The following is a 12964-nucleotide window of genomic DNA, read 5'->3' on the forward strand; positions in this document are numbered from 1 at the left end:
GCTGCCCACCGCAGCCCTGCGCTGTCACGTTCCAGCCGCCTGACTCAGGCCGCGCGGGGCGGGGAGCCGGGAGGCGGCGCCGGCGCCCGGTCGGCCCTGGAGGCGGCACCAGGAAGCACCCGCCCCGGCTGGAGCCGCCATGTAACCGGCGCCGCCCGGAGCCCAGCTGCGCGGGCCCCAGACACCCGCCTGCCATGGGGGACGAGGATGACGACGAGGGCTGCGCGGTGGAGCTGCGGATCACCGAAGGTGGGTGCGGGATCTGGCGATAGCTGCCCCAGGCGGACAGGGAGGAGGTCGGCGACTGCTGGGCTCATTCGCCTCCTGTGCCCACAGCCAACCTAACCGGGCACGAAGAGAAGGTGAGCGTGGAGAACTTCGAACTGCTCAAGGTGCTGGGCACGGGAGGTGAGGAATCCCCGTCCACCGGGCAGGTGTCCCAGGCATGGTGCCTTGGGCCTCCTCCCGCCTGCACACCCGCCTGGGCCTGGGCCAGGCCACTGAGGAGGCCCCCCCACCCTTTCCCGGCACAGCCAGCCTGGCCCGCCCCGCCCTACCGTGCCAGGGTTTCATGCCCACTTCCAGGGCGCTCCACGTTGACATCACTCCTCCCTGCAAGGTCCTGTGTGTGCTTGCCCCTCGCCTCCATTTGGCAAGCCCCCTCCCAAGTGATTTGCATAGCCCCGCCCCTTCTCCCGATGTGAGCGCCCCCTGCCATAGCCTGCAAACTCCCCAGCCTTGGTTTGCACATCCTCCTCTGGCCTGGAGCTCACCTTGGCCTCCCTTCTTTGCATTTGCATCTTTTCTCATCCCTCTGATCTTTCACAGGTTTGCACACGCCCCGCCCCCCCTCCCTGCAAGCTCCCCAGCCTGTGTGCGACATCTCTTCCCTGGTTTTGCTGAGCAGCCTCCGGGGGTGTGTGCACACCTTTTCCTAAGAAGGCTCTGCACACCTATCTCTCACCCCCAGTTTGCACACCCTCCTGGGTTGGCACCACCCCCGCCCCCACCATGCTGCACCACCCACCCACTCACAGCCTCTCCTCCGCCCACTCGCTGCTCCCACAGCCTATGGAAAGGTGTTCCTGGTGCGGAAGGCGGGCGGGCACGACGCGGGGAAGCTGTATGCCATGAAGGTGCTGCGCAAAGCAGCCCTGGTGCAGCGTGCCAAGACGCAGGAGCACACGCGCACCGAGCGCTCGGTGCTGGAGCTGGTGCGCCAGGCGCCCTTCCTCGTCACGCTACACTACGCCTTCCAGACTGACGCCAAGCTGCACCTCATCCTGGGTGAGGGTGTCCCACATCCCGACCTAGGGGGGACGGGGGCAGGTCAAGCCACCTGACCTGGGCAGATCCCAACCTCCACTGCGCCTCCAGACTACGTGAGCGGCGGTGAGATGTTCACCCACCTCTACCAGCGCCAGTACTTCAAGGAGGCCGAGGTGCGCGTGTACGGCGGTGAGATCGTGCTGGCCCTGGAGCACCTGCACAAGGTGGGTGAGGACCTGGCCCCTGGCTGCTGCCATGGAACTGGTGACAGGCCTACAAACAGGGCCTTCTCACGGTTCCCTGGCTTCAGCTCTGTCTGGCAGGGTCTCCTCTTCTGGTGTCTCCTGCAAGGGGCTTTCCTCTTGCAGGAACTTGGGGTTGCCTGCACAGAACTTCCTCAAATGGAGACTTCAGGCCTCTGCTCCCAAGGCCTCCAAACAGGGCTCTTCACACAGATTCTTGGGGACCTTGCGACCTGTCTTCTGGGGCCTCCTTCCTTGCTTTATCTTCAGTGGCCTTTCTTGTCCACTCGCCCAGCTTCTCTGGGGCCATCTGCAGGCAGATGACCTTCTCCAGGGGGTCTCCTTACCTGAGTCAGGACCTGGTGTAGGTGATGGGAAGGGCCTGGGGACAAAAAGCCTAGTGTCCCTCTTGCTCTTGCTAGCTGGACATTATCTATCGGGACCTGAAGCTGGAGAACGTACTGTTGGACTCCGAGGGCCACATTGTGCTCACAGACTTTGGGCTGAGCAAGGAGTTCCTGACCGAGGAGGTAAGCTAACTGCAAGCTAATGCCTGTGGCACCCCACTCAGGCTTTCTTTGTATTTTTGCGGGGGGAGGTGGCATTGATGATTGAACTCAGAACTTTGAACTTGCAAAGCAGGTGCTCTACCACTTGAGCCACACCTCTAGTCTGGTTATTTTGGAGATGGTGGTTTTACAAAGTATTTGCCCTGGCTGGCCTTGAATCTCCATCCTCCCAATCTGAGTCTTCCAAGTAGCTGGGATTACAGGTGTGAGCCACTGGCACCTGATCCCATTGAGGCTTTCTGCCTGTCTCTTCTTGCTTCACACCTGCATTCTGGGGGCACAGAGGGAGCGATCTTGAAGTTCCCACTGCTCAACCCTCTAATGTTACAATTCAAGCGAGTCCTGTTCTGAGATTTGAGGGGCTTTGGAATACAGGGGAGGCTTGGATGTCAAAATGGGTCCTCTCACCCTCCCAGAAAGAGCGGACCTTCTCCTTCTGTGGCACCATCGAGTACATGGCCCCCGAAATCATCCGTAGCAAGGCTGGGCATGGCAAGGTGGGTTGGGGGGGCAGTGGGGTGGTAGTGGTGGGGTGGGAAGTGGGAGGCCCTAGGCCCTCACCCAGGCCCCACCCCCTAGGCCGTGGACTGGTGGAGCCTGGGCATCCTGCTCTTCGAGCTGCTGACAGGGGCCTCGCCCTTCACACTGGAGGGCGAGAGGAACACGCAGGCTGAGGTGTCCCGGTGAGTGGGGCTGGCCGTGGAGGGCAGCTGAGGGGCTGCAGGGCCTGCTGGGCTGGGCAGTGGGGGGGCTCGCTGCCCCTGACGCCCCACCCATCCTCCCAGACGGATCCTGAAGTGCTCCCCTCCCTTCCCCCCTCGGATTGGGCCTGTGGCACAGGACTTGCTGCAGCGGCTGCTGTGCAAGGACCCCAAGAAGAGGTTGGGCGCGGGTCCCCACGGGGCACAAGAAGTCAAGAGCCACCCCTTCTTCCAGGTGAGGCTTTGACCCTGGGCCTCACACTTCCTGCACAGGCCCAGGCTGGGCCGATGCTCTGGGTGGGGGCTCCAGAGGGAGGGTCTGAGCCTTGTCAATTCAGTTGATATTGAAACTCCAGATAAGAAGGCAAGTGTGGGGTGAGGATCACCTTCTCCATCCTTATTGAAGGCAGCACCATTTTTTTTTTTTTGCAGTACTGGGGTTTGAACTCAGGGCCTACACCATGAGCCACTCCACCTGCCCTTTTTGTGTTAGGTTTTTTTGAGATAGGGTCTCTCGAACTATTTGCCTGGGCTGGCCTCGATCTGTGATTCTCTTGACCTCTGCTTTGTGAGTAGCTAGGATTACAGGCATGAGCCACTGGCGTCCAGCAGCATCTCATCTTGAAGAACTGGGGTCATCAACTGTGGGACCTGGCAGGGTCTTGAGGATGGATCATTCCTTTCCTTGGATAGACCTAGAAGGCTGGTGACCTGCCCAAGGGGCACAGAAAACCGGTGCAGCGCTGGGACAGATCCTGGCTCCAGCTAGGTCTGTTATTGGCCCTAATCACATCTGTGGCTCTTAGCATCACCCACGTTTCTGTTCTCTGACCCTGTAACGTCTCTGGTGGACCCTTGACCAGCCCACAGGGGGTTTTGCTCCTTTGTCAAGGGCATGCACGTGTGAGAGTTTGGCACACAGTGAACTCTGCCTGCGGGTGAGACTTCCCTGACTCTGTGCGTTGCATGGTCACTAGCCTCATCTGGCAGGACCCTGTAACAGTGAAGACAGTGTCTGCCCTCTGCTTACACAGTTTCATAAGTTCCCAGAACATCCCTGATTGTCCCCATCTTTATGGATGCAGAAGTTGAGGGTCATTTGTCCAGTCTCTCCATGAGGCAGTGATGGAGCTCGGATTCAAAACTTGGGGCCAGGCCGGGTACTGGTGGCTCACACCTGTAATCCTAACTACTCAGGAGGCAGAGATCAGGAGGATCGAGGTTCAAAGCCAGCCTGGAGCCAAAATAAATAAATAAATAAAATAACCTGGGGCTGGTGACTCAAATGCCTGTACTTTTTTTTTTAATGGAACTGGGATTTGAACTCAGGGCTTTGAGCTTGCAAAGCAGGTGCTCTACCCTTTGAGCAACACTTCCAGTCCATTTTGGTCTGGCTATTTTGGGGTCTCATGAATTATTTGCTTGGATTGGACTTGAACCTTGATCCTCCTGATCTCAGCCTCCCAAGAGCTAGGATTTCAGGTGTGAGCTACTGACACTTGGCTAATGCTTGTGCTCTTAACAGCCACGTTGTCCTGCTTGCATATGGACATCAGATTTTCCAATTATCTGACATGGCCACAAGAGCGCCCATTTATGGGTGCTTACTATGACAGGCGACTCTGCCACCGGTGCTGGGGCTCCATTCCTAAGACTTCTAGACAAGCTGGGTGCTGGTGGCTGACACCTGTAATCCTAGCTACTCAGGAGGCAGAGGTCAGGAAGATCACGGTTTGAAGCCAAGCTGGGCAAATAGTTTCTAAGACCCTATCTTGAAAATGCTTATCACCAAAAGAAAAGGACTAGTGGAGTGGCTCAAGGGGTAGGCCCCGAGTTCAAATCCTAGCACCGCAATAAATAAATAAATACATAAATAAATAAGACTTCTAGACAAGCCCAGCCTGGAAGGGCCTCCTTTTTGGAGGGGAGGAGAAAGGCAGAGTTGGGGAGACAGTTGAGTAGTGTCAGGTTTCTTCAGTGAATTCTGACTCCACCCTGAGCCCACACTGGGTGCCACATGGGTGTTGGGAGTGGGCAGAGCAGCCATCTTGGAGAGCTTGCTTGGAGGGGTGTTCCTCTCATTCTGCCCTCTCTCTGGAGAGCCACTTTGGTGATAGCAGTGTTGAGGTCTTGGTGGCAAAACTGGAGTCTTCAAGCTCAGGCCTATTGGCTGCAAGTGACAAAAAGTCCAACTCAAAATGGTGTCCACTAGATTAGAATTCAGCATCTAGCAACAGAGATCAGACAGTGACCTCCAAAATATAGAGGCTTCAAGGCTGGGCACAGTGATACACACCTGTAATTCCAGTTACATGGAAGGCAGAGATTGGGAAGATTATGGTTTGAGGCCAGCCTAGGTAAAAAGTTAGTGAGACCTCATCTCAACAAAATAAGCATGGTGGGCATAGCTGTAGTCCCAGCCATGTGAGAGGTATAAGAAGGAGGATCATGGTCTAAGGTCAGCTCTGCAAAAACAAGACTCTACCTAAAAAATAACCAAAAATCAAAAAGAAGAGGCTTCTTTATTTTTCTTCTTACATAAAGGCTGTGCTGGTGTCTTCACAGTGTCATGGTCTCATCAGGAATCCAAGCTTTTTTGTCTTAAGATGTAGCCTCCATCCCCAGGGTTTCTTCATGGCCCAAAATAGCTGCTAAAGCTCTTGCTCTCTAGTCTGCCTGCCAGGCAAGAAGCAGGAGGAAGAAGAAGGACAGAGGGCATTTGTCCACTACTGACCTCCATCTTGAGGATCTTTCCTGGACAATTTTTGCTTACAAGTTGTGGGGCACCCATAACTGCAAGGACGTGTTTGTAAAATATGCTTTTAGTTGTATATGTTGTTTCTGGAATAAAATTGGGACTGTCGTGCTAAGAGAGACAGGAGGAATGGATATTTGGCTGGCAATTAAAAGGTTCTGTCACACTAGCTTACACGTAAAAGGGCAGCTTTCACTCCTCTAAGTGTCCAACTTCAGGCAAGGCCACATCCAGCTGCTGAAACTGTCCCCTGGTTCTGCTTCTCTGCACGGGGATTTTATCATGCAACCTTGAGAGGGTCCCCAGCTGTTCCAGGCCCACTCGGTCAGATTTGAGTACAGTAGGAGAAAGATTTATTTTTCATGCCTCTCCTGTCACAGGTTCCTGACTGTGGGTGGCAGAGTCGAAGTTCTCCAAGGGGAACCAGGCTCTGTTTCCTGAGGGAGGGAGGTGGAATCTGGGGAGGCTGGAGGCATGCCAGCTATGCCTGAAGGGAGTGGGGTCCCTATGACCCCTTATCTTTTTTTTTTCTTTTTGGCAATAGTGGGGTTTGAACTCAGGGCCTCATGCTTGCTAGGCATGTGCTCTACCCCTTGAACCTCTCCACCAGCCCTTTGTGTGTGTGTGTGTGTGTGTGTGTGTGTGTGTGTGTGTGTGTGTGTGTGTGTGTATGTGTGTATGTTGGGTATTTTTGAAATAGGGTCTTACTTTTTGCCCAGGCTGGCTTTGAACTGAGATCTTCCTGATCTCTGCCTCCCGAGTAGCTAGGATTACAGGCATGAGCCCCTGGTGCTGGCCTGACCCCTCATCTTGGATTCCTTCTTTCCAGGGGCTGGACTGGGCTGCTCTGGCTGCCAGGAAGATTCCAGCCCCATTCCGGCCCCAGATCCGCTCGGAGCTGGATGTCGGCAACTTTGCTGAGGAGTTCACTCGGCTGGAGCCTGTCTACTCTCCTTCGGGCAGCCCTCCTCCTGGGGACCCTCGAATCTTTCAGGTGAGTGGGACTCATGGGCCCCCAAGTGCAGGGGAGGGAGGGCACTGCAGCCTGCTTTTACCCTGCTGGGGTGGCCTAATCACCTCCCCCAGCCCTCTCCACTTATGGGGTACCTGGTATTGAGACCACCATGGCGGGGCATGTATCTGGTGACCATGGATTTTCTTCAAACGTCTTGTTAATTTCCCTTCTATTCCATCATCTCCTTGTTATATAAAATATTGTTTAAAATCATTAAGCAGCCGGGCACCAGAGGCTCACGCCTGTAATCCTAGCTACTCAGGAGGCAGAGATCAGGAGGATCATGGGTCAAAGCCAGCCCAGGCAAATAAATAGTTCTGAAGATCCTATCTTGAAGAAAACCATTAAAAAAAGGCTGGTGGAGTGGCTCAAGGTGTAGGCCCTGAGTTCAAGCGCCAGTACTGCAATAAATAAATAAATAAATAAATAAATAAATAAAATTATTACTTTATTAATCATTTAAAAATTATTAAGTGGCACCTGGAGAGAGGGCGATGCTGATGCTCCTCAAACAGCTGTGCGTCCCCTCGGCAGAGCACATGGAACTCCTGCTCAGAAGCCCAGGCCACTCAGATGAGACCCAGTGCCTTTTCTTTTTTGTGGGACTTGGATTTGAACTCAGGGCTTCCTGCTTACAAAGCAGACGCTGTACAACTTGAGCCACATCTCCAGTCCATTTTTCTCTGGGTTATTTTTGGAGATGGAGTCTCTCCAAGTACTTGTCTGGGCTGGCCTCAAACCTCAATCTTCCCAATCTCAGCCTCCCAAGTAACTAAGATTATAGGCATGAGACACCACGAGATACCCCACATCTCTGCCTATCATTCCAGACCCTGCTCACTGTTCTCCTACCTAGTGCTCTGGAGAGTACCACCAAACTGCTCAGAGGCTCCAGGACATACCTCAGTGCCTTTGCACATGCTGTTCCCTCTACTTGCAGTGCTCTCCTTACTGGCCAGCTTCAACTCATTGATCAAACCTTATCACTCACCTGGCTTCCTGGGCCACCCTTTCCTTGTGCACAGTCCTCAGCACCTTCTGCTGAGCAGTTTTTGTCACCTGTATCCTGACTGGTCAGAACTCCTCCTAGAGGTGGGACTGTGTTTAATTCCTGCGTCCCTAGGCCCAGGGTGGAGGCCCAGCAGGCAGGACGTGGTCCAAACATTAAATAAGGATTGACCAATACCAAGTACGACTGTATCATTCCCTCCATGAAACTCTTATCAGAGTTGATAACTCTGTTGGAATGTCCTTTGTTTCATTGTTCGATAGTCTAACTAGAAAGGTTTGTGTGGGTGGGTGTGTGGGTGTGAATCATTGGTTACTTTTTTTTTTGGCGGTACTGGGGTTTGAACTCAGGGCAGGCACTCTACCACTTGTGCCACTCCACCAAGCCCTTTTCCGTGATGGGTTTTTTTTTTTTTTGAGATAGGGTCTTTCGAACTATTTCCTGGGTTCCAATCTCGATCCTCCTGTTTTCTGCCTCCTGAGTAGCTAGGATTATAGGTGTGAGCCATGGGTGCCCGGCTTCATTGGCCGGCTTCATTGGTTACTTTCATTTACTCATGTAATGCTTCAAAAATGTGTGCCAGGCTCTGACATGGGCATTGGGGACCTGTCAGTGAAGCTAACAGGCAAAAGCCCTGTCCAGGTGCAGCTGGCACCAGTGGGACTGCATTTTCCAGGCCACTGTTCTGTGCCAGGCACTTTGGGAGGGGAAATCACTGTGATGAGAAAGGTGGGGTCACAGACGAGTAGGGGACAGACATACTTGGTGTGATTATAAAATAAGGTGGAATGGAATGTGTCCACACATGTGTGCACCCGGATGCATCTGGAACATCCCCCATGGCCCTTGGTGGCGGCCTTCCCTCTGCCATCCTGACCGGGCCTTCCGATCACTTGCACCCCAGTCCCCCCACGCATCAGCCCCTTGTCTCCCTTCCTGCAGGGATACTCCTTCGTGGCGCCATCCATCCTGTTTGACCACAACAATGCGGTGATGACCGATGCGTTGGAGGCACCTGGCGCTGCAGACCGGCCTGGTCGGGCAGCGGTTGCCAGGAGCGCCATGATGCAGGTGGGCCGAACTGGGATGGAGGTGGGGCGCGGGGAATATGGGCCTTCTGTGGGGTTTTGGGCCCCGGGGCTCTGGCCTGGATCCACCGCGGGGGACGGGGACCTCTGACGTACCTCTTTCGCCTCCAGGACTCGCCGTTCTTCCAACAGTACGAGCTGGACCTGCGGGAACCCGCGCTGGGTCAGGGCAGCTTCTCTGTGTGTCGTCGCTGTCGCCAGCGCCAGAGCGGCCAGGAGTTCGCGGTCAAGATCCTCAGCCGCAGGTGGGAGCCGGCAGCCAGCAGGTGGTGGCGGGCGAGCCCGCCAGGGTGGCGTCCAGGGACCGATAGGGTCGGGGGACACCGTAACTTCGCCTGCCTTGTCCCCCAGGCTGGAGGCGAACACTCAGCGCGAAGTGGCCGCCCTGCGGTTGTGCCAATCGCATCCCAACGTGGTGAATCTGCACGAGGTGCATCATGACCAGGTGAGGGACGCGGGAGGCGACCAGTGGGGCGGCGTTAGAGGAGGAGAGGGTCAGGAGGCGGGGCCTTGGGGTGTTGTGGGCGGGACCTAAGGTCGGTGTGGGGAATTGAGCGGACCTGGGAGGCCCCAGAGGTGGGATTTGAGGGGAACAGGGCCTGGCAGGCGGGGATGAGGATGACCAAGGAAACGGGTGTGCAGGGGAGTAGGATTATAAGGGCGGGGATTTAAGATGACCAAAGGAGGGGGTCTCGGAAGGCAGTGGGGTAGAATCCGAGACCTGAGGCGAGGCCTCAGGGTGGTTCTTGGGTGGCCTTGAGGTTGGGGCTGGGATGGCCGAGGACTGGTGACCCGGTTCGGTGGGCGGTGACCATAATCCCGTGCGCCGCCCGCAGCTGCACACGTACCTGGTCCTGGAGCTGTTGCGGGGCGGGGAGCTGCTGGAGCACATCCGCAAGAAGCGGCACTTCAGCGAGTCCGAGGCGAGTCAGATCCTACGCAGCCTAGCGTCGGCCGTGAGCTTCATGCACGAGGAGGCGGGCGTGGTGCACCGCGACCTCAAGCCCGAGGTGGGCGCCGGGTCTCGGTGGTGCGGGGCCGGGCCTGGGCGCGCGGGGCCCTGCCTCTGATCGCCCGCGGTGGTCCTCGCAGAACATCCTGTACGCCGACGACACGCCCGGGGCCCCAGTGAAGATCATCGACTTCGGGTTCGCGCGACTGCGGCCGCAGAGCCCCGCGGGGCCCATGCAGACCCCCTGCTTCACGCTGCAGTACGCGGCCCCGGAGCTGCTGGCGCAGCAGGGTTACGACGAGTCCTGCGACCTGTGGAGCCTGGGTGTCATTCTGGTAAGGGTTGCCATCACTGAGTGCCGTCCTTGAGGGGAGGGTTCAGGGTTGCCCAAACCTAGGGTTAGAGGTCTTCCCGATGCAGAGAAGCCCAAGGCAAGGGACCAGGTCGCCTGGGTGGAGGTGGCCAGGATCAGGGTCTCTGTGGTGCCGGGGTTGAGTCATCCGTGCATGAGGGGGTCAGAAGTAACTCAGGAGTTACTTTAGTCGTGGAGAGGATCAGAGGTTCTGCGTGGGGGGTGGGGGAGGGGTCCGTTTCCGCCTTGCAGCCTGGATCCGTCTCACTTTTTCCTCCTCCTCCTCCTCCTAGTACATGATGCTGTCGGGGCAGGTCCCCTTCCAGGGGGCCTCGGGCCAGGGTGGCCAGAGCCAGGCTGCTGAGATCATGTGCAAGATCCGCGAGGGGTGCTTCTCCCTTGACGGGGAGGCCTGGCAGGGCGTGTCGGAGGAAGCCAAGGAGCTGGTCCGAGGTGCGGAGCTGGAGGTCGCTGAGCATGACTGGGGAGGGCGAGCCCGGTCACTGCATCCATCCAGAGTTGTGGTTGAGGATGGAGGGGAAAGATGAGTGGGGCGGTTGGGATCTCCCTGGGGCACAGCCTTCGCACAAGGCTTCGCCCCAACATCTCCTGGCTCCGCCTTCCAGGGTTGCTGACTGTGGATCCGGCCAAGCGGCTGAAGCTCGAGGGACTGCGGGGCAGCTCGTGGCTGCAGGATGGCAGCGCGCGCTCCTCGCCCCCGCTCCGGACGCCAGATGTGCTGGAGTCCTCCGGGCCAGCTGTGCGCTCCGGGCTCAATGCCACCTTTATGGTGAGGGGCGGGGCGGAGAGTGGGCGGAGCCACGGCGATGGGCGGGGCGTCGGGAGGCGGGGCGTCGGGAGGCGGGGCGTCGGGAGGCGGGACGTCGGGAGGCGGGACGTCGGGAGGCGGGACGTCGGGAGGAGGGGTCAGAGCGTGGAAACCCGAGGCTCGGCGAGTCTGGCCTTGGGTGAATGGGGGTCTTGAGCTCTGCGGAGGCCAAGGTCGTTCCTGTCCTAGTGGGATGGGGGCGGGATCTGGAAGCCGGGGCCAGGCCGGGACCTTCAGCCTTCCTTCCCACCAGGCGTTCAACCGGGGCAAGCGCGAGGGTTTCTTCCTGAAGAGCGTGGAGAACGCGCCGCTGGCCAAGCGCCGCAAGCAGAAGCTGCGGAGCGCAGCCGCCTCCCGCCGCGGCTCCCCCGCGCCTGCTGCCCCGACCCGGGCCCCCGCCTCCGCCAAGGGGGCCCCCCGCCGAGCCAACGGCCCCCTGTCCCCCTCCTAGCCCCCATCACTGTGACCCCCCTTCCCCATAGGAGCTCTGACCTGGGAAGCCGGCGTGCTGTCCTTGGCTTCTGCCAGCGGCTCTGCCCTGACCCCCAGGAATTGCCCTTTCCTGCCCCCACCCCACTCCCAGACAGAGCAGAAGTATTTTTATAAGCAGAGAATTTTTTTTATGTCTTACCAGATAGTTAGGGACGCAGGGAAGGAGGGGACATGGCAGGGAGTGGGGTGTGGGGCCCTCTCCCAGGACACTGCCTAGAGGGCTCCCCACCCGGGAAGGGCTTCTCCCCCATTTCTAAGCACTGTTCGCCCCTGAGGCCTTGCTCCTTGGAGGGGCACCCCCCAGATGTCACTTTATGGACTGTGCAATTATGTCCGCCAAAGACCTGTGCTGGGGGGATTGAGGGAGAGACCCTGGGGGCCCCCTGAAACATTTCTGCCTCACTTTATGTCGCCTGCTTGCTTCTCCCCTATTGGGGCTAAGGAAGGAGGTAGGTGGGTCCCCCAGAAGGGGGGACCCACCCACTCACCCACCCACTCCCCTTTGGCACAGCTGCTCCTGGCCGAGGGTGGGGCCTCTGGGGTCTGGGCTGGGCATCCATGGTCACTGCCTCAGCAACCCCAAGCTGTGCCTTTGACTTTAAAATTAAAGTCCACCCAGTGCTATGTGTGGCGTCTGTGTGCCTGTGTTCCCAGTGTGGGTGTCTGGATCTGGAGCAGAGGGGCAGACAGGTGCTAGTTAGTGGGTTCTGGGACTTCAGAGGGAGGGCAGGCAGACCCTCCTAGGACAAGAAGTTATCCTTTGTCCTTGGCTTTTTTTTTTTTTTTTGACTGTGTGGGGTTTGAACTCAGGGCCTTGTGCTTGGTAGGCAGGTGTTCTACCTCTTGAGTCACGCCCTCAGCCCTTTTTTGCTTTAGTTATTTTTCTAATAGATTCTCAAGTTTGGATGATCTAGATCTCAATTCCATGCCTCCTGAGATTGCAGGCATATACCACGATGCCCAACCTCTTGTTTTTTTTTTCTTGAGATGGGATCTGGATAACTTTTTGCCCATGCTGGCCTTGAACTGAGATCCTCCCAAAGTTCACCTCTGGAGTAGCTGGGATTACAAGCATGAGCCACTGTACCTGGCCTGTCCTTGAAATCAGAGTGCTAAACTCTCATTCTAGGTGTGTATCCAGACAGTTCTGCCATGTATCACTTAGGATTCTTGAAGCTGTAAATAACGGAAAACCCAGCCTGAACTTGTTTAAGCAAAACACAGGGTTTTGGGCCCTTGTAACTACACAATTGAGCCTTGGCTTTCTGCAAGGCCTCATCTAGACTCAGAGAATGATCAGGGCATTCCTCCGACTGAGCTATTTATTGTTTCCTGGGGGTGTTCCAGTCTGGAGGACTCTGCTGTGGCCCCAGGATGGATGCCAAGGGTTCCAGATGGAAATAGACTTTATCTTCAGACTTCACTGTTAGCAATTCCAAGGGGTAGGTGTGGGGGGGGGGAGCCCTGAGCTGTACTCTGATTGGACTTGCTTAGGTCATGTGCTCACCACCTGAACCAATCACTGTGTCCATGGATGCCATAGGCTGATTGGTTTACATCTAGGTGAAGGACTTTGCCCACTAGAAACTCATTGGGTGGAGAGTAGGGCCCAGGGGGAGGTCAGTGGGACTAGGCTTGCCTCAGTGACCCTCACAGTGATCAGAGCATCAGGGAGTGTGGGAAACTTCTTA

General features: G+C 56.7%; 1 protein-coding gene across 2 annotated transcripts; it reads left to right on the forward strand.

Annotated features, from left to right (window-relative positions):
- Positions 1–114: 114 nt before the first annotated feature.
- Rps6ka4 (ribosomal protein S6 kinase A4) lies at positions 115–11897 on the forward strand. 2 transcript variants are annotated; one of them, XM_020162440.2, is made up of 17 exons: positions 115–249; positions 337–408; positions 1069–1287; positions 1378–1493; positions 1934–2041; positions 2497–2577; positions 2660–2763; positions 2866–3016; positions 6366–6530; positions 8503–8631; positions 8760–8893; positions 9000–9093; positions 9485–9658; positions 9741–9935; positions 10246–10405; positions 10579–10742; positions 11035–11897. In XM_020162440.2, exons 1-17 carry the CDS (start codon positions 195–197, stop codon positions 11230–11232), a joined length of 2319 nt encoding a protein of 772 aa, XP_020018029.2. In that variant the 5' UTR covers positions 115–194; the 3' UTR covers positions 11233–11897. The 2 variants fall into 2 exon arrangements, with proteins under 2 accessions (XP_020018029.2, XP_020018030.2); XM_020162441.2 differs by having other exon boundaries at positions 135–249; positions 337–362.
- Positions 11898–12964: the final 1067 nt, after the last annotated feature.

The sequence above is a fragment of the Castor canadensis genome, chromosome 1, assembly GCF_047511655.1.
Source record: "Castor canadensis chromosome 1, mCasCan1.hap1v2, whole genome shotgun sequence".
Taxonomy (NCBI): Eukaryota; Metazoa; Chordata; class Mammalia; order Rodentia; family Castoridae; genus Castor; species Castor canadensis.

Bases quoted from the DNA above. Each gene is read 5' to 3' on its own strand.
- Rps6ka4 (XM_020162440.2), top strand. From the start codon at position 195: ATGGGGGACGAGGATGACGACGAGGGCTGCGCGGTGGAGCTGCGGATC. The intron at 8,632-8,759 runs GTGGGCCGAACT...TTTCGCCTCCAG, and splicing joins CCAGGAGCGCCATGATGCAG to GACTCGCCGTTCTTCCAACA. The intron at 9,936-10,245 runs GTAAGGGTTGCC...TCCTCCTCCTAG, and splicing joins GGAGCCTGGGTGTCATTCTG to TACATGATGCTGTCGGGGCA.